This window comes from Phascolarctos cinereus, unplaced genomic scaffold (assembly GCF_003287225.1).
Source record: "Phascolarctos cinereus isolate Bilbo 61053 unplaced genomic scaffold, phaCin_HiC Scaffold_1;HRSCAF=81, whole genome shotgun sequence".
Classification (NCBI taxonomy): domain Eukaryota; kingdom Metazoa; phylum Chordata; class Mammalia; order Diprotodontia; family Phascolarctidae; genus Phascolarctos; species Phascolarctos cinereus.
Window position 1 is genome coordinate 146,656,444 of NW_027555514.1, and position 19,450 is coordinate 146,675,893.

General features: G+C 39.2%; 2 protein-coding genes across 4 annotated transcripts in view; one reads left to right on the forward strand and one right to left on the reverse strand.

The window, feature by feature from the left end:
• Window positions 1-357: 357 nt before the first annotated feature.
• On the reverse strand, window positions 358-13,197 carry TMEM60 (transmembrane protein 60). Its single transcript, XM_020984505.2, has 2 exons — window positions 12,964-13,197; window positions 358-2,726 (listed from the first exon to the last, which is right to left on the reverse strand). The coding sequence occupies exon 2, from the start codon at window positions 2,673-2,675 to the stop codon at window positions 2,271-2,273; it is 405 nt and encodes a 134-aa protein (XP_020840164.1). The 5' UTR covers window positions 2,676-2,726; window positions 12,964-13,197; the 3' UTR covers window positions 358-2,270.
• Window positions 13,198-13,578: 381 nt separating this feature from the next.
• PHTF2 (putative homeodomain transcription factor 2) overlaps window positions 13,579-19,450 on the forward strand; it is a 180,029-nt gene continuing 174,157 nt past the window's right edge. For 2 of the 3 annotated variants that reach the window (XM_020984503.2, XM_020984504.2), the window contains exon 1: window positions 13,581-13,850. The gene's annotated coding sequence lies outside the window, so the exon portion shown is untranslated. Of the gene's footprint in view, window positions 13,851-19,450 lie in introns of all 3 variants that reach the window. The other variant, XM_078154535.1, reaches the window with a different exon arrangement.

A 19,450-nucleotide genomic window follows, 5' to 3' on the forward strand; every position in this document is an offset into this window, starting at 1 on the left:
TACATGTTCAAGGTTAACTCTGGGTTAAGAGATATACTTTTTTTCTTACTGTAAAGTATGATTGTTTGCATTTCAAATTCTGGTTTATTTTCTTTAGCTGAAGCTCCTATTACCTTTTGTTGAAGTATTTGAAATTGGTTTGGATTGCTTCAATCATTTAAGGGTTTATTTGCTCAGGTTTAGGACACAGTCTGTGATTAATATTTACTACTATACTTAATTTCATCCCCAAATATGAAGGCAGTTAATTGGATTCAAACAGCAAGTTACTTAGCTCCAGTTCTTTTTCTGCATTTTATTAAAAAACTCAAAAAACTAGAGGTCTAAGTAGGTTCTTTAGATCTGAAATCTTAGTCATTTCAATTTAAACAAACATTTATTAAGCATTTACCATATACAAGGCACTGAGGATGCAAAGACTAAAAGAAAAAGACACAATTCCTGTCCTGGAGGTGTTCACATTCTAAGGAAGTCAGGGTACAATAACAATGTAAACAGAGAAGCAAATACAATGCAATTTGAGAAAGGAAAAACCACTAACATCTGGCAAAAGTCAGGTAATGTTTCACAGAAGTGGCACCTGAGCTGAATCTTCGAGGAAGAGAAGGATTCTGAGAGGCACAGATGAGAAAGAAGAGTGCATTTCAAACACATGGGATGGTCTGGCTGAATGCACAGGGACAAGAGATTATTTAAATCACAGACTCTATGCTGGAATAGAACTTGGAGAGTTCTACCTGCTGTGAGTCCCTTACTTTATAGATGAGGAAAGTGAGGCCCAGAAAAGTTAAATGATTTGCCAGGTCACACAAGCTGGGCTTGAACCCTAGTCCACTGACTCTTCTTTTTACCAGGATGCTGAAGATAATGCTGTAATGCAATGTTGTGAACACCTATTAGTCCAACACCCTGCCTTCCCTCAAGGTGAGGAATAGCCATTTGAAATGTTCTGCTGGATTGTGAAGGGATGTAATAGGTTGAACTCAGATTGTGGAGGGCCTTACAAGTTGGAATAAGGAGCTTGCATTTTACCGTTGAGGCAAGAGGGAGACAAGTTTTTGAGCAGAGAACTGTCATGTCAGATTGTACCTTAAAAAGACTATTTCAAAGCTGCACGTAGGGCTGGCTGGGGAGGGAAGGACTGGAATTAGGGGCACCAGTTAGGTGGCTGCCACAGCACAACAGAGATGAGGGCCTGAAGAAGGGTAGTAACTATGTAAGTAAAGAGGTGATTGGTGTGACAAACTAGTCTTCTATAAAAACCCCACATAAATTTTTCAACATACTGATGAATCTCAAAATATAGTCATTACAGTAAAGAAATTTATTACTGGAATAATTTTTAAGCACTTCTTTGCCAGATTTTTTAGAAGCTGCCTCAACATGTAATTATCAATTCATGGTGATGGGAAAAAACTCTGCATTGTAAATGTCTGAACAAGGACAGATCTAAGCTATAATACTGTACTTAAGTAATCCTACTTAAATATAAAAATTCTGAGATGTTTTCATTGTCTACTAAGAATTACTTAAACAATCCACAATGTATGTATGGCAGGAGGCACCAAAACTGCTTTTCCCCACCTTTCTCCAAGAGGGCCTGCTTCCTGTCAGGAGTAGGAGGGAATCCCTTTCTTTTTGTTATCGTATCACTTCTAGCAAGGAAGCTAAATTTTAATTTTACTTGTGTTAAAAGTCTTAAATGATAACCGGTATGATTTTGCCTAGATTAATGAAAACATGAAAGTAGACTGACTGTACTTACCTAAGAACTGTCTGCATTATTCAGCAAAAAAAATGCCATTTGTTTTTAAGCAAGCTTTGTTGTTCATAATGAGAATGTAACTTAGCTGATGCCTACTCATACACAAATCATTGCTCCTTTTTTTCCAATAGTTTTAAAGTCCTATTAGGCTTGGATTGGTTCATAAGTGTTAATCAATATGATATTTGCATTTTTGATTATTACATCTTTGAAGTATATCAGGATTTTTTAAAGAAGTCATTTAAAAATATGTGGTTCAAAACAAAGTTTTATTTCTACAAGTATAAGGAGGGATAAGAAGACTAATAATTCAAATGTAGAATAACTACTTTTCATGCTGTCTTCAAGTCCTTGAATAACTTATTTGATTTAACACAAACTGAAACAGTATAAAACTGCATTTGGTATGATTTTCAGTTCCTTGGTGGCCTTGAAGTTTGTAAATATCCAGAATACTTTTCCCCTCGCTGTTCTGCAAGCTATCTTGAAAAGTCATAGTTAAAAGTCAGTCTCTTCGAGCAAAAAAGACATTATATCCGAGTTCTGTCATAGCCCCAACAAGTAGGGCCCATAAAGGAATAAAAACATACGACAGATTCATGTTAGTAAACTGTTCCAGTTTAGCACAGAGTGCAAGACAGAATGCCAACTTAAGTAACATTGCTATGAAGTACCAGACCTTTCTTTTCATATGTCGTGGTCCATTTCGATGGTTGTAACCAGATTTACAACGTCCAGCCATCTTCACAATCAGCATTACAAGGAGAATAGTATCGAATATCCAGACTGGTATGAATATAAGGAACCAGTTCCATGGTGCTTTTTCATCCAGTTTCAACACCAACATGATCAAGAAGAGTAATGTAAAAAGCCAAGTGAGCAGTACTCTCTGAGCCAGGGACATTCTCATTTAAACAGTTTAGAGAGATGGCTGCAGACAGTTGAAAAAATTAAATATACCCTACAGGGGAGAAAAAATAATTATTATTCAAATTTTTTTCATGATGCAGCAATATACTATCAGACATTTCTACTAGAGGTGTCTGACACACCTTATACTACAAGGACAAAACTAAACTCATCTATTTCTTAAACATCTGGCTCCCCTTCTAACTTTTTATTTGTCTCAACCATACCACTATTTTCAATGTTACTCAAGCTCAAAACTGTGGAGTCATTTTTGACTCTTCCTTTTCCATTACATTCTATATCCATACAATCAGTCACTATGTTTTACTGATTTTTCCTTCAAGTCAAGAAATATTTGAGTAGAAGACAAAACAGCTTCCTATAGAGCTTCAAAGAAAAATGTAAAATGATCACAAGCCCAAAAAGAGTTCTTGGAAGAGCTAGAAAAGGACTTTACAAATCAAATAAGAGAAGTTAAGGAAAAATATCGAAAAGAAATAAGAGTAATGCAAGAAAAGCAAGTAAATTACAAAAAGAAAGTCAACTAACTGGAAAAGAGACCCAAACACTTATTGGAGAAAATAACTTCTTAAGACTTAGAATTGGGCAAAGAAAAACTAATGAGATTAAAGGAGAGTTAATAATGTTGTAAGACATCAAGAAATAATAAAATAAAAAGAATGAAAAAACAGAAGAGAATGTGAAACATCTCAGAAAAACTGACCTGGAAAAGAGACTGAAGAGATAATATAAGAATTAATAATAATTTTAAAAAAATAGTTTACACACTACACTTCAAGAAACTATTGAGGAAAACTGCCCTGAAGTTCTAGAAAACTATAGGGTCAAACAGAAATTGAAAAAATCCTCTGACTACTGACTAAAAAAGACCTCAAAAAGAAAACTCACAAGAACAGTATAGATAAATTTCACTCCCAGGTAAAGCAGAAAGTATTATAAGCAACCATGAAGAAACAATTTAAATATCATGGAATTACAGTTAGGTTAACACAAGATTTAGCAGCTTATATAGTGAAAGACTGAATGTCTTGGAATAATATTCCAAAGAGCAAAGGAACTGATTTTACAACCAAGGATAACCTACCCACAAAGTTGAGTATAATCCTGCGAGGAAAAAAATATATATATTTAATGAATTAAAGGACTTTCAAATAAACTTGAGGAAAAGACCAATACTAAACAAAGACATCTGACTTACAAGAAATCAGAAGAAACATAAGAAGGTAAAAAAGACAGAGTAATTATAGGGCATTTACTAAGGTTAAACTGTCTACAATCAAAAGAGGTGTGAATGAATTGTTACAGTGGAGAGGACAGGGTAGAGGGCAGGTAGTCTGGGAAACTTATTCTCAGTGGAACTAGGTTAAAGAAAGTATAACATACATTTAGAAGCATATACAATTCTAAACTTGCAGAGAAACAGGAGGTCAAGAGGATAGGTCTGGATAAGGGAGGGACTCTTAAAAGGGTGTGTGGATTAAGAAACAGAAGGGCAAGGGGATAGATCGAAAAGGGACTTTTAGAAGGGTGTGTGGATTAGGGAGTCGGTGGTCAAAAGTAAATCACATTTCTCAGGAGGGAAAAGGTAACAAGAGATGGAGAAAGATAAACAGTGAAAAAAAACAGGATGGAGGGAATATACAACTACTAATTATAATTCTGAATGTGAATGGGATGAACTCACCCATAAAAGAGAAATGGATAAAAAAACTAGAACCTGACAATATATTGTTTATGAGAAACACATTAAAAAATAAGAGACACACAGAGTTAAAAATAAAGGATTACAGTAGAACTTATGTGTCAGCTGATGTAAAAAAAAAGTAGGGGTAGCAATCATGATCTCAGACAAAGTTACAGCTAAAACAGATTTAATTAAAAGATAATCAGGGAAACTATATTTTATTCAAAGTACCACAGATAATGAATATCAATGTCAATACTAAACATACACGTACCAAATGCAGTAGCATTCAAATTTGAAAAGGTAAATGAATTACAGGTGGAAATAGATAGCAAAACTGTAATAATGAGGGATTTTAACCTTCCCCTCTCAGAACTAGATAAATCTAACCCAAAAAATAAATAGGAAAGAAGTCAAGGAGAGGAACAGAATGGAAACAGAAAAGAATATACCTTTTTCGAGGCAGTACATGGCACCTTTAAAAAAAAACCCTGACCATATACTGTGCCATAAAAACTTTGTAATTAAGTGCAGAAAAATTAAATGCATCCTTTTCAGATCATAATGCAATAAAACTTACATTTAACAAGGGACAACAGAAACAGATTTAAAGTTAATTGGAGCCTCAATAACCTATCTTAAAGAATGGGTGGGCTAAAGAAAAAGTCATAGAAACAATAAATTTTATTAAAGAGAATGATAATGGGACAACATATCAAAACTTACTGGATACGGATCAGAGGAAAATTTATATCTTTAAATCCTTATAGAGATAGTGAACACAGTGAAATATAAAATTAATAATTTTGGTTACATTAAACTAAAAAGATTTTGTATAAATAAAACCAAAGTAGCCAAGATTAGAAAGAAAGCAGAAAACTGGGAAAAAATTTCACCAACAGTTTCCCAGATAAAGGACTTATATCTTAAATATATAGAGAACTTTGTCAAATGCATAAGAACATGAGCCATTCCCCAACTGATAAATGGTCAATATGCAGGTTTTGGAGGAAGAAATCAAAGTTATATACAGTCATATGAAAAAATTCTCTAAATTATTATTGATTAGAGAAATGCAAATTAAAACAACTTTGAGTTACTACTTCACACCTATCAGATTGGCTAAAAAGAAAGAAGAAAATGACCAACGGTGGAGGAGATACACTGCTGGTGGAACTGAACTGATCCAACCATTTTGTAGAGCAATCTAGAATTATGCCCAAAGAGTTATAAAACTGTGTATATACACTTTAGCCCAGCAATACCACTATTAGGTCTGTTTCCCAAGGTGATCAGGAGAAAAAGAAAATAACCTGTATCTTCTAAAATATTTATAGCAGTTCTCTTTGTAGTGGCAAGGAGCTGGAAATTGAGGGGATGGCCATCAACTGAGAAATGGCTCAATAAGTTGTGGTATATGAGTGTGATGGAATATTACTATGCTATCAGAAATGATGAGCAGGTTTATTTTAGGAAAATATGGGAAGATTTGCATGAAATAATGAAGAGTAAAACAATCAGAACCAGGAGAATGTTGTATATAGTAACAGCAGTATTGTTCGGAGTAAATGTGAATGACTAAATTAGTCTGAGTAATATGAATATTTAAATAAACCACAAAGGACCTATGAAGGAAGATGCTATCCACCTCCACGGAATGAATTGATATATGGAACTATGTGCTGTACAGTATATCTATGTGTGTGTGTGTGTGTGTGTGTGTGTGGGTGTATGTAGATAGATATAGATAAATATCTATATCTACATATCTGTGTCAAATGTTGGCCTTCTCTAGTGTAGGGTGGGAGGGAGGAAGGGAGGGAAAGCTTGGAACTCAAATGTAACAAAAAATACAAAGCACACTTCAAAATATTTCTTTTATTCATCCAATCTCACTGCTAATGTTATAGTCAAATACATTCATTACCTCATACCTAGATTACTGCAATATTCTATTTACCTGGTGTCAATTCTTCCAGATTATTCTGTTCACCAATACCAGCTCTTTTTAAATTACCGTGTTTAACATGTTACTTCCCTTCTCAAAAGCCTATAATGGCTCTGAAGGGCCTGTCGTGTGTTATACTGGAAAGCATGATAAACTTACTAGTCAGAGACCACAGAGCAATTTGGGCACAGCCCAAATTCCAGTTCTATTAATTAATATCTAGGTCCTTGGTCTAGTCACTTAAACTTTATAGGCCTCAGTTTCTTCATCTTAGAGGGTAACACCTGTAAGGTCTCTTCCAGATCTAAATCTATTTTCTTAAATCCAAACTCATCTTAGCCTTCCACAATTTGGATTTAACCTATATATTGATCAACCACCTCCCTTTTCCCAAATCTGAATCCTCCTGTCTATTTAATTCACTGAATTGAATAGACAGGACGATTCAGATTTGGAAAAAGAGGGAAGTGGTTGACACACAAGGTATTTTAAAAAATCTTAGGGTTGTTGCTTAAAAGTACACTAAGATTTTTGGCATACTAATAATTTATAGGTACATATTAATACGTGTATATATGTATGCACATATATGTGCATATGTCTGTCTATCTATCTATCTGCAATTGGGATCAATCAGAATAGGGACGCCATAATGAGCGAACTGAATTTGAATGAAGCTAAAGAGTCTAAGCAGCAGAGGTGAAGAGGGCACATTTCAGGCACAGGCAACGGCTTAGCCTAAGGCATGAAAATAGGAGAGAGAATGTCACAAAGAGGGAAAAGTACCCAGAAGGGTTCGGTTGTCAGGCAATGTATGAAGAAGAGTAGTTCTGCAATAAACTAGAGTCACTGTGCAGAGGGCAGAACTTTGTACTTTTTCTTAGAGGCAACTGAGAATGCTTGGAGTTTCCTGGATACAGAAGTAATATGGTCCAATCAGTACTTTAGGAATATCAATTTGGCAGCTGTGTGGAGGATGGTTGGGAATTAGGTAGGTCAGAAGAAATCTGACAGGTATTTTTGGAAGAAGGAAGACTAACAAGGATGCTTCTGAAGTAAGGTAGGGAAAAATTATGAGAGACCAGAGTTCTGTGAGTTCTGTGATTCGAGAGAAGGGGACTGACAGAAGATTATATTGTCAAGACAGAATCTACACGACTTAGCAACTGACTGATGGTCATGGAGAGGGAAGATGACTTCAGAATTGTAAATCTGGATGACTACATGGTCACTGCATCATAAACATTCCATGTAATTTCTCATCTTTTCTCAAGCAAATCTTCCCTCCTATCTAGAATGCCTTCTTATTCTCAAAATATTTTGAAAACTGCTTGTCTTTAAGGCTAGGGTTCCTCACACTATTTCTTCCAGAGAGCTTTCCCTCACTACTTGAGCTCAATGAGTTCTGTCTCTTAAAGCATTTATTACAATACTCTCAGATTTTATCTAAGCTATGAAAATAAATTTCATATGTGGTTTTTTCCCCCAAATAAGATTAATAATAGTAAATAATTTATAAATTACCTATCATTGACAAAGTACTTCCCTCACAACAATCCTGTGAGGTAAGTAGTACGAGTCTTGTTATACACATAAAGAAACTGCATACTGGATCACTTAAGTGACACAACCTCATGGCTAGTAAGTGAGGGATCCAATGCACACACAGAAGGGCTTGATTCTGGGACCAATGAATTTTCAATTATCCTATGCTGCTGTTTCTAAGTACCCTATGAATACTTCTCTTGATAGCTCTCCCAACACCTAAACATACAAATAATACTTGGTGATCTGAATACTATAAATGTACTTGAAAATTAAATGCAGGGCTTGTATTTAAGCCCTGGATTTATATCATTTTACATGATATAAATCTATGATCCTATGTATCACAAAATCTCAGAGATGGAAAGGTCCTCACAGATCAACCAATACCTGAAAAGAAATTCCTTCTACAACATCCCTGACAATTGGTCATCCAGTTTCTAGTGAGAGGAACCCATTATCTCATGAGGCAACCTATTCTACTATGGACAGTCTTAATTTTTAGGAAGTTTTTTTTAAAAATTGAACTGAAATGTTTCTAAGTACCTTTTATCTATTCCTCTAGGTTCAAGCAGAGTAAGTCTAGCCTGTCTTCCACATAACAGCCTTTCAAAAATGTAAAAACAGCTATTATACTCTCCCTTCCAAATTTCTTTTCCTAAGAATAAACATTTCCAGTTCCTTCAACTTATCCCCACATGGCATAGTTTCCAGTCACCATTCCTGATTACCCTCCTGTGTATATACAATCCAATTTTCCAATGTCTTTCCTAAAAAGTGACTGCCCAGAACTGAGTACAATATTACTGATGTAGTCTGGCCAAGATATTATCTTGATCTGCAGGACTTTTCTTATTCATAAGGTGGGTACTAATGCTTTTTGATAGTGATGACAATAATCTGAAGAACTCTGCAGGCAGTTAGACAGAGAGCTCAGGACTTGGGAGTCAGTAAGACCCGAGTCTGAATACCACCTCCAACACTTACTGGCTGTGTGACTCTGGAAAAGTCACTTAACCTTTCCATTTCCAATCAGTACTTTAGGAATTCCTCATCTGTAAAATGAGGAAATTGAACCAAATGGCCTCTGAAGTAACTTCCATTGGCAATAGCCTTATGTTTAAAGAACACAGGTCAGAAGACCAAAGCTGTCATTCTGGTTCTGCTGAAGCCTGTCATTTGACCTCTTCAATCTTCAGTTTCCTCATCTGCAAAATGAAGCTGTTCAACTGTATGCCTCTAAAAAACTTAATTGTAATTGCCTTAATTTTATAGCTGAAGATCAAACTAACCATAAAGAATAAAGACTTTCTCAAGAGCACACAGCTAGTTCGTAGCAAAGCTAAAACCTGAATCTACATCTCTCCACTTTGGATACAACATGCTTCATTCTACTAGTACTGATGGCATTTTACCAATAATTTTTAATCTGTATTTTTTTCTACTGTTTTCAAATATGGAGATCAGACTCTAGATTACCTTAAGATCCTTTCTAGCTCTAAATTTTACGACATCCTGAGATCTTTTATGATAGCCAAGAAGATAAGCTAATGAGTAAAATAGGTCTTAATAAGAATCAGCTCAAGTTCAAAAACAGTGTGATAATTTATCTGGTGATTTCATGGTAGTGGTGAAAGTTCTCTTTTACTCATTTTCTAATTCTTGTTTAGTAGGTGATGTGGCCACATTCTAATGACTGATGATATGGGAAATGGGCCTATCTAGAACAGAGAAGGATTTATACCTGCTGCAAAGAGATAAATGCAATGAGATTTAAATGTGTACCCAAGAAATGAACAGTGCCTAAGGAAAAAGGGAGGAGGGGAAGGGGAGAAGAGACAGAGTCTATGCTGATGGCTATTAGTAGGGGTAAAAAAACAGCTAAGGTGGGGAATCAGAGCCAGAGATCTCATTGTGGTTTATTGAATAATAACTGTTATTTCTATGATTTTTTTGCTTTGCAAAATACTTTATAAACATGATCTCATTTGACACTTACAACAATTCTGGGGGATAGGAATTAATATTCCCATTTTGCAGATGTGGAAAATATGTCACTATGTGGAGGCTTAGGCTTAGAGAGGCTAAATGACTTGCTTATGACACTGAACATTTACTCTGTTAGAGGTTCTGAAGTCTTGTCTTTCTGAATCTCAGCCCAGCACTCCAGGTACCATACCAAGCTGTCTTTCTGTCTTTTGTTCACATGCTAAATTGGAATCAACCAGTCCTTTAGTGAAGCATTTAGAACTAATTCACTTAGTTACTTGCCAGAGCTATTCCAAATAAAAAAAAATGCATAAATATGTTCAATGTCTGCAGGATACTCTGCAACTCTGGCTATCTGCAGTATGTGATTTATAGAGAAAGAGACACCATGACAGGAGAGAGTACCAGAGCAAGGACTGCAACAAAAATGAACTTTTCTATTTCATTTCTGTTATCGATTCTTTACATCAAATCCATAGATTTGAAGCCCTGAGAGATATCAGAAGTTATCTAGTCCAACCATGTCATTTTACTGATGAAGAAATTGAGACTTGGAGGAGTGAAAGGACTTGCACAAGGTCACACAATGCTGGATTTAAAACCAGGTTCTCTTTCCTCGAATCTAGCACTCTTTCTACAGTATCACATTCCTGCAAGGTAAAAATGAACAGGGAAATTTCTAGCAGGAATTTCTAAGATCTCACCAAGGCCATAACTAATATAGGACTAAAGATCCTCTCTACTGCAATCCTCTCTACTGCTAACAGCCAATCAGTGGTAAAGCTTCCATTCTGTGGCATACACTGATATTTCAGCACAGTATATATTTAAAAATGGAATTTTATTTTTAAGGTCACAAATGAGATAGATCACACATAGTTAATAGTTTTGTTTGCTAATGACTTCTCCTTAAATTTTCTCTGTAGCTATTTTTAAAAAAAAATAAATATTGGGACCCAAATTCCAAGTGATAAAGATAGTTTAGGAAAGGCACAGGGCTTAACTGGGCAAAACCCTGTATGTATAGTACTTATATAAACAGGACTAGGTGAGTGGACCAGATAACTTAGGTGGAGACTAGAATAAGAGATGCTAGAAGGAGGCATTCTTATTCTTTTCTGGGTCATGGACTTAATATGGGAGACTAGTGAAGCCTATGATCTTCCTCTCAAAATAATGGTTTTAAATGTATAAAAAAAATACATAGAATTACAAAAGAAACCAACCATACTGAAATAAAGATGTAATTTTTTTTTACTATCCAAGCTCCTGGAGCCCCTGAAATCTATCCTTAAGTTAAGAATCCTTGCCTCAGACTACCTAATTCTACACTGATTTCACTGAGGCACAGATGGAATAAATGATTTGCCCAAGGTCATGATAAATAGTAAGGTACACAGATGAGATCAGAATGCAGGTCATCTGATTCAGTGTTCTTTCCACAGACCATACTGCTGCCTCACCTAATAAAGTAGGCTGCTTGTATTGGCTAAGGGAAAACTTGGCTTTCTCCTGATCTGTTTCCATGGCTACCTAGTGAAAGCTTGAGGATACTAAATAGTACAGTGTTTGTACATGCTGGGAAGCTTTTTCCATAGGGCTCCCCCCTTACATCAAAAAGTCCTATTTCAGGGTTCTAGGGTTGTAGCAGCCACGGTCAGGAAGGGAGACCTATGTTTGGCAGAAAGGCCACTGTTATCCACAGATGGTTAATAAACAGCAGATGCTCAAGGAACAAAAATTGCAGTTTATCCTAAGAAGGTTATAACTTCCTTTTCTCAGTACAGCATCTCATAGGCCTTTGCGTGGGGCCTCTGTTTCTTGGCTGTGGTGAATAGGATCAAATACCAGATTTCTTAAGTCAGGAGACCTGGCCTCAGATTGTCCCTCTACTACTTACTACTTCTCAGCACCTCAGTTGCTCCAGGCCATATGACCTCTAGCCTTAGAATTATGACCCTATATAGATAGATTTGTTGTAATACATCTGACTAGACAGAATCATTCTGCTTCTCAAAGGAGCAAGTTACATAAACAGTAACTTGTCACAGGAAGGGCAGAGATGCTTTTAGATGCAGTAAATTTGTTAAGATGGTGCCCTTTAGATCCTTATTATGGGGTCCTGGCTTTAAATGAACTAGAAACATTTTATAGAATCGTGAACCCTATGCATTTACATGTTCACCAAAGAGCCCATTTTGCGACAGAATCACTTACTGTGCTGGAAGACCTCAGATAATGCAGGACATCAAGTGATAAAAGATGGCATGTAAAACTAGAGTAGTTATTCATTTCAGAGCTCACAGCTGCATTTGTGGGAAAGGGTGGTGCTCCTAGTGTCATAATTCAAAGTACAACTGAAAGCAAATGAACATTCCCCCCTTTGCTATGGTTGTTACAAATCTTTGGAAAACACTAGGCATATATTTTATTCTTAATTTATACTTCTTCATAGGTCAGTTCTCTCCTCCCTTGCCCCACACTTTTACGCCTTACTGTACTCTTCACCAAGTTATTTACTTTCCTCCGCCTTTAACCCCATTTTCTTCCTTGCCAGAAACCTCATAGCCTTATTCCACTTGGACTCCCCTCACCTCTAAGAAAAGGATCCCCTAAACTGTTCCAACCCCAAATTTCTCCAAACTCAATTAAAATTCACTCTAAAAAGATCTTTGCTGGATCACCTCTAGTGAATGCAACTCGGCCTTTGCACAAAAGCCTTGTCACCTGCCCGAGGCCTATTTGTACCTTGAGCATCTTAAGCATCAGTCTGGATTCGTCCTCATCTGCAAAGCTACTCAAAGACACCCGTTCTGACTCCCCACAGCTCTATGCTCTATGTTCCGGACGTTTGATAAATGCTCACTTGCTACGATGTCGGAGTATCCCTTATACTTTAGCTTCTTTATCCCCTTTACTATAGCTTCTTTAAGCGTGGGGGATTGAACGATAGCTGGGGGGCTGGCTGGTGGGGGGGGAGGGTGCAGACGACGAAAATGAAGGGGGGGCGGGGAGCTAACGTTCTCTCCCTCGGCCCCGAGGCAGGGGGAGGGGCGGAAGCTCCCGGGGCGTTCCTCGCGTCTGTCCGAGCTCCGGACTCACCTGGGTACCGCAGCCAACCGTAAGGCAAGAGGGGGAATGAAGACAGGGGATTCGTCAGGTTATATCCCCGGGAACTTCACACACGTTTTCCCCCATTAAATCCAGAATTCGTCACATTAAGGGGGGAAAAAAGCGGTCTGCACCATTCAGTTCCGGATCCTACAGGAGCAGCAAAATTACAGCCTCACTCAAGCTTCTGTCTCAGCTTCCCCAACATCCGGGGCGGAGGCTTAGCGGCTCTGTGACTACGTTAATAGGTAGAGGGAAAGCCAAGCAAAATCTTTACCACGCCTCCTTTCCGGAGATGATTGGCTGATTGCAATGTCAATTCGACACAACGGACCCTTCTCTTTTACTCTGGTTCGATAATACAGGCATCAATTAAATCCTATTAAGTCGCGTGGGTCCGCCTCCCCCTGCTGCTATTGGCTAGAGGAAAAACCAATCCAAGGGAGCTTGGGAAAAGCTAGCCCCGCTTTTCTTCTCCATTGTAGAAGGCAAGTGTCAATTGAAGTGAACCAGACTTCGGCTCCTCCCAGCCGCGGTATCCACGGCTCCTCCTCCTCTCCTTCCCTCCCTCCCCCTTTTCTGGGTTTGGGAGGCAACAGCCTTAGAGGGAGAGAGAGAGAGAAGGAGGGAGAAGGAGGCAGAGGAAAGCAGAGGGAGGGTGAGGGAGGGAGAGATAGGGTGGCCCTCGGGAAGGGGGCGGGGCGAGGCGAGGCGACGCGGCTCGACTCCTCGGGCGGCTGGCGCGGGAGCTTACAGCCTAGTCGTGGTCAGTCTAGCACCCAGCGGCAGCGGCAGCGGCAGCATTTACCCGCTTCTCGGGTGTCTCCAGCGCTTCTCCCCCACCCCCGGCCCGCCAGCGAGCGGCTCCGGCGGCCACGGTAAGGGCTGCTTCGGCTGCGGAGGTCGTTCGGGACTGACAGAATCTTGGGGATGCTGCGGAGCGAGGCCAAAGGGGCGGGCGAGCCAGCCCGAGGGGGAAGGCATGGGAGAGAGGCGAGCGTTCAGGGATGCTGGGAGGTGGGGTGGGGGGGCGCCGCGCATCCGGGGACTCGCACCCCACTCTGCGGCTCCCCGCGGCCGGGGTCTGCAGCCCGGTGACAGCCGGGGTTCTTTGCTCCCGCTCCCCCCTCCTCTCTGTCCCTCACCATTGCTCGCTGGCCAGCCGCCCCCGTCTTGGTGGTGGCCGGTGAATAAGCTGTAGGGCCGTCGCCCCCCGGGAGTCCCTTCTCGTCCTTTCCAGCTTCTCCTGGACTGCTTGGGGGGGGTACTGTGGAGAAAAGGGGAGGGACGTTGCTAGTGGAGGGGAGAGCGAGAGGATGGAAGGGGCTTCTGGGCGTGGGGGGGCACTGCTTGGCAGCCGGGGGACTGGATGAGGGGTGGGGTGGGAGGCGTGTGTGTGTGTGTGTGTGTGTGTGTGTGTGTGTGTGCGCGCGCGCGCTTTGCGTCCTGACATACCCAGGAACCCACATACAGAGAAAGAGCTAGCTAGCTGCAAGGGACCTTGGAGGTCACCTAGTCCAACCCACTCATTCTGCGGAGGAAAAGAGGGGGGTCGCTGTTGGACAGGCTTACCTTAGTGCAAAGCAGTCCACCCCATCTCCCTCCGCCTGTGGATGCCCAGCCAAAGGAGGCAACAGTTTGGTTTCTCATGCCAACACTCACCCAGGAGGAGCGGATGGCGAGGTCTGGCACAAGGTCCTTTATTTCCCGTCTACAGACAATGCCCCTGGGATCTCTCTGTCTGCTTTGACCTTTCAAAACTTCTTTCTCTTTTCTTCCTAATGTTGTCAGCCACTAAGGACTGCTGTGGTCTTCTTACCTTGCAGACCCAGGCTTTCTCCCTTTAACATCCTAATTTTATGGCTCATACTTTTATCACTCATCTACCTCCTTTTTTTCTTCCTTCCTTCCTTCCTTCCTTCCTTCCTTCCTTCCTTCCTTCCTTCCTTCCTTCCTTCCTTCCTTCTTTCCTCCCTCCCACCCTTCCTCCCTTCCTTCTTTCCTTCCTTTTTTTTTTTACCATTTGCTCCGCTAAAGCAAATGGCAATATTATATATTGTTCCAAATGCCTTAGTGCAGCTTTTGTAAGCCACAGGAAATAGGTTTTTAAAAAAAGCTATTAAAGTTTAAAACAGCACTAAGACTTTAGGAACACCTTGTATAATGTCACTTTTAATAGCTTTTACATCTATTATAGCTTAAAATTGCACTAAGATTTTGCAACACCCTCTATGAACTATTTAGAGATAGCTGGATTGTGAAGAAATAAGTTTATTTCAGAATTCTTTCACATCATGGAAAAATTATTTAATATATTTAATCTTTGGAGAGACATATTAAGGGAGTCAGAAAGACCTGACTTCCATTACCGGATTCATACTGGCTATATGCCCCTGGCATGTCATCTAATAATCTCTAGATGCCTCTCTAAGAGACAAATTGTAGAGGAGGTGTGAACCTTCTTGGTTGAGGGAGTAAAATCTGTGAGTTCACTGTTGCAGTGAAATCATAGGTCTAATCCCTAAGCTCTGTTTAAGTTTTTATAGCCTGTATTTATTGCAGTTTGTTAATGCTTTGTTTGTTCACCCCACCTTAACTCATAATGTTTGTGGCCTTCAGATTTCTAGTATTGCTGTTCTGTTCCTTTCAGTTGACCCTAGCATTAGAAGTGTATTTAACGGTATGCTGTTGGTAACTTTTGGAAGCACATTTTGTAGTTTAGATTTTAGGGGTGCCATATTTTTCAGTAACTTCTTTCAGGAACTTGTGGAGGTTTCCCAAACATTTTTAAATACTGAAAGAAAAATCAGTGAAGTTTTTGGAAACTACACACATCTGCCCGGCTAACTCTCTCTCTATATGTGGGTTCCTGGGTCCGTCAGGACACAACACACACACACACACACACACACACACACACACACACACACACACACGCCTCCCACCCCACCCCTCATCCAGTCCTGTGGCATAATTATCTAATTCTAAATTCATAAAATAAAAATAGTTAAAGTGACAAGAAGGCAATTCTTAGGTTTTGTTGAAAGGAGACTACATTGCACTGCCTGTCAGGTGAAATGGCTTTTCTAGTCTCTAGTCCTAGCTTTGCCACTGGCTAGTTGGATGACCTTAGGCAAGTCATAGGCTTATAAATTTAGAGATGTAAGGGACCTTTGAGGTCACTGCTCAAACCTCATCATTTTGCAGGTGAAGAAAATGAGGCCCAGAATGGTTAGGTGACATAACCAAGATTACTGCTGTTTTACTGAATGTTACAATATGCTATTTTGAGGGTCAGTGACTCCTGGAACACTTTCTTGAAGTCTGTGCAGGCCAGTAGTTTGTATTTCTAAGACACTCACAGGTTTGGTTTCTCTAAGGTGGAGAGTAGCTATATTTTAATTTTTACAATTTTCTAGAAAAGTTTGAGGGTGTGGATTGAAGACCAAATTATGTCTTAAAATCCCACAGTAGAATGTAGTTAGGAACTTCTGTGCAATCAGAAATATGGCTCTTACTGCCACTCCCAGCTTTATATCTCTCTGTGTGTGTGTGTGTGTGTGTGTGTGTGGTGTGTGTGTGTGTGTGTATATCTATCTTCCTCTTACTACCACTCCCAGCTTTCTTTATGTGTGTGTGTATGTATATGTATATGTATATATATATATCTTCCTCTTACTACCACTCCTAGCTTTATATGTGTGTGTGTGTGTGTGTGTGTGTGTGTGTATGTATATATATATCTTCCTTTCCATTTTGCAGCAATTTCTTATATGAAAGTAGCAGTACATTGCAGTTTGTAATCCCATAGATAATTATGTATGTAATAAAAATTTTAAAGTATAAATTTGTCATTGCTGCATTGATTTTTGTAATCAGTGAGGATAAATGCAACAAATCCACTTTAATACTCAGTTGTTTATTGCAAAGTTGGTTATCATTTTTAGAGTGAAAGAAGCTTTACTTCTTCAGAGGAAACCTAGGCAGACCATAATGGGGCTAGAGTCTATAAAATAAAGATGGGTTTCTTTTCTTTTTCTTTCTTTTTTGGTGAGGCAGTTGGGGTTAAGTGACTTGCCCAGAGTTACACAGCTAGTGAGTATGATGTCTCTGAGGCTGGATTTGAACTCAGGCCTTCCTGACGCCAGGGTCGGTGCTCTATCCACTTCACCACCTAGCTGCCCCTAGGATGGGTTTCTTTTAAAACACAGTGCCCAGTGCATAGTAAAAACTTAATAAATGCTTTTTGACTAAACTTGCTGTTTTAACCAAAGTGACATTAAAACTCTGACACAGAATTTTATTTTAAACTGCCAGAATTTTTTGAAGTACAATTTTTGGGAAGGAGGATAAAGCAATCTGTCTCTCTCTCTCTCTCTCTCTCTCTCTCTCTCTCTCTCTCTCTCCATATCTATCTATCTATCTATCTATCTATCTATCTATCTATCTATCTATCTATCTATCTATTTACTGACCATGTGAAGTATTAGAGAAACTTGGTGTATGGATATTCCAGTTTTTAGAAATGTAACAGTGTAGTATTCCCTCTACCAAAGCAGACAGTCATCCCTCCATGCCTTCACCTTTTCTGCAATTCTTGTGTTCTTCAACATACTTCCATAGAAAACTGGCCTAATGTTCGGGAGGCCTTCCTCTGGTTCTGTTAATATCTCTGATCCTTACCCTGTTCAAAGCCAGGCCATCACACTCTTCCTGGCCATTTCCAAACATCTTTATGTGACTTCCCCTGTTAAAATATAAGCTCCTTGAGGGCAGTGACTGTTTTCTTTGTTTCTGTCTTGCTAATGCTTAACACAGTGCAGGCACATTGTAAGTGCTTTTAATAAGTACTTTTTTATTCAGTTATTGAAGGTAAAAAAACCAGACAAACCAGAGTACTGAGATTATTTCTTTCCCTTTCCTTTTTCTCCTTGTCTCCCATTTTCTTTTTTGTTCTCCTTTTTTGAGCCTGGTCTTCCTATTTCACCCAGGCTGGAACTAGACAGGCCACATGTGGGACCAACATATCTATTGATAGGCTCCAAAGGTTTCACCTGCTCTGTTTCTAATGAGGACTTATTGTCCTCTCAGGCACGTTAGTAGCCCTCTACTCCAGATTTAGGGTGGACATACCATCAGCTTTAGCCCTGCCTAGAACTCTCAGCCTCACATGATCCACCAGCCTTGCCCTCCTTCCCCACTAGCAAATGTTATAGGCCTGCACCAATATGCAAAGCCTTATCTTTTGTTCTTACCATTTGACCAGTCTACTTTCTTTCCATTTCAAAATGTCCTTGATGTAAATAGAATTTAGAGCTGGAATACCAGATCTAAGAGATCTTCTAGTCTAGGGGTTTCTAACCATTTTTGTGTCATATACCCCTTTGGCAGCCTGGTGAGGTCCTTGGACCTCTTCTCAGAATAATATTTTCAAATGAATAAAATAAAATACATAGGATTGTAAAGAAAACCAGTTATATTGGAATATATTATTCAAATTGTAACAAAGTTCCTGAATCTTGGTTAAGAACAGTCACAATCATCATCATCATTATCATCATCATCTCCTTATTTTAAAGATAAGGGAAATCAAGGCCCAGAAAGATTAAATGAATTGTCCAAGTCATGCAAGTAGAGTAAATAGCAGAGCTGAGATTTGAACCTAAGTCCAGTATTCTGATCCCCAAATTCAGTGTTGTTAATACTACATATAGATTTATTAAAGCCAACTATGTGCAGAGTATGGTGCTGTTCCCCCGGGAGAAATGGAAGATGAGTTATGTGCTGTAGACACTGGTACTCACATAGACTAATCTCCATTCTTGGAAAAAATCCTTTTCTTTCTTAGTGGCTCAGTTTGGGTTCTAACTTCAATCAAATTGCCTTTCCTTCCTCAAATATATTCGGACAGGAACTTTGACCCCTTCTTTGCCTCCCTTTTCTAATTGTTATACTTATTTGTATGTATCTTATATCCCTTCAATAGAATGTAAGCTCCTTAAGGGAGAGACTGTTTCATGTTTTTATCCTTGTGTCTTCAGTGCACAGCAATGACTTGCACATGGGAGACATTTAATAAGTGTTTGTTGGACTGTTGAATTAAAGCTTAAGTCTGGTAGGCAACATAAAGAGCTTGTATAGTATATCAGGATGGGGAACCTGCAGCTTCTAGGCCACATGTGGCCCTCTAGCCCCTCAAGTGTGGCCCTTTGAATCCAAACTTCACAGAACAAATCCCCTTAAAGAAAGGATGTATTCTGTAAAACTTGGACTCAGTCAGAAGGCCACACCCAAGGACCTAGAGGGCCACATGTGGCCTGGAGGCTGCAGGTTCCCCGCCCTTGGCTCAGTGGGAAAAAAAGCTGCTCTGAGAATCAAGATAAATGTAGGTTGTAGTCTGTCTGGAGAATCTTGATACATGTGGATGATTATCAGCCAGACTTAATTAGCTTTGAGAAAGAATTTTTTTCTAAATAAG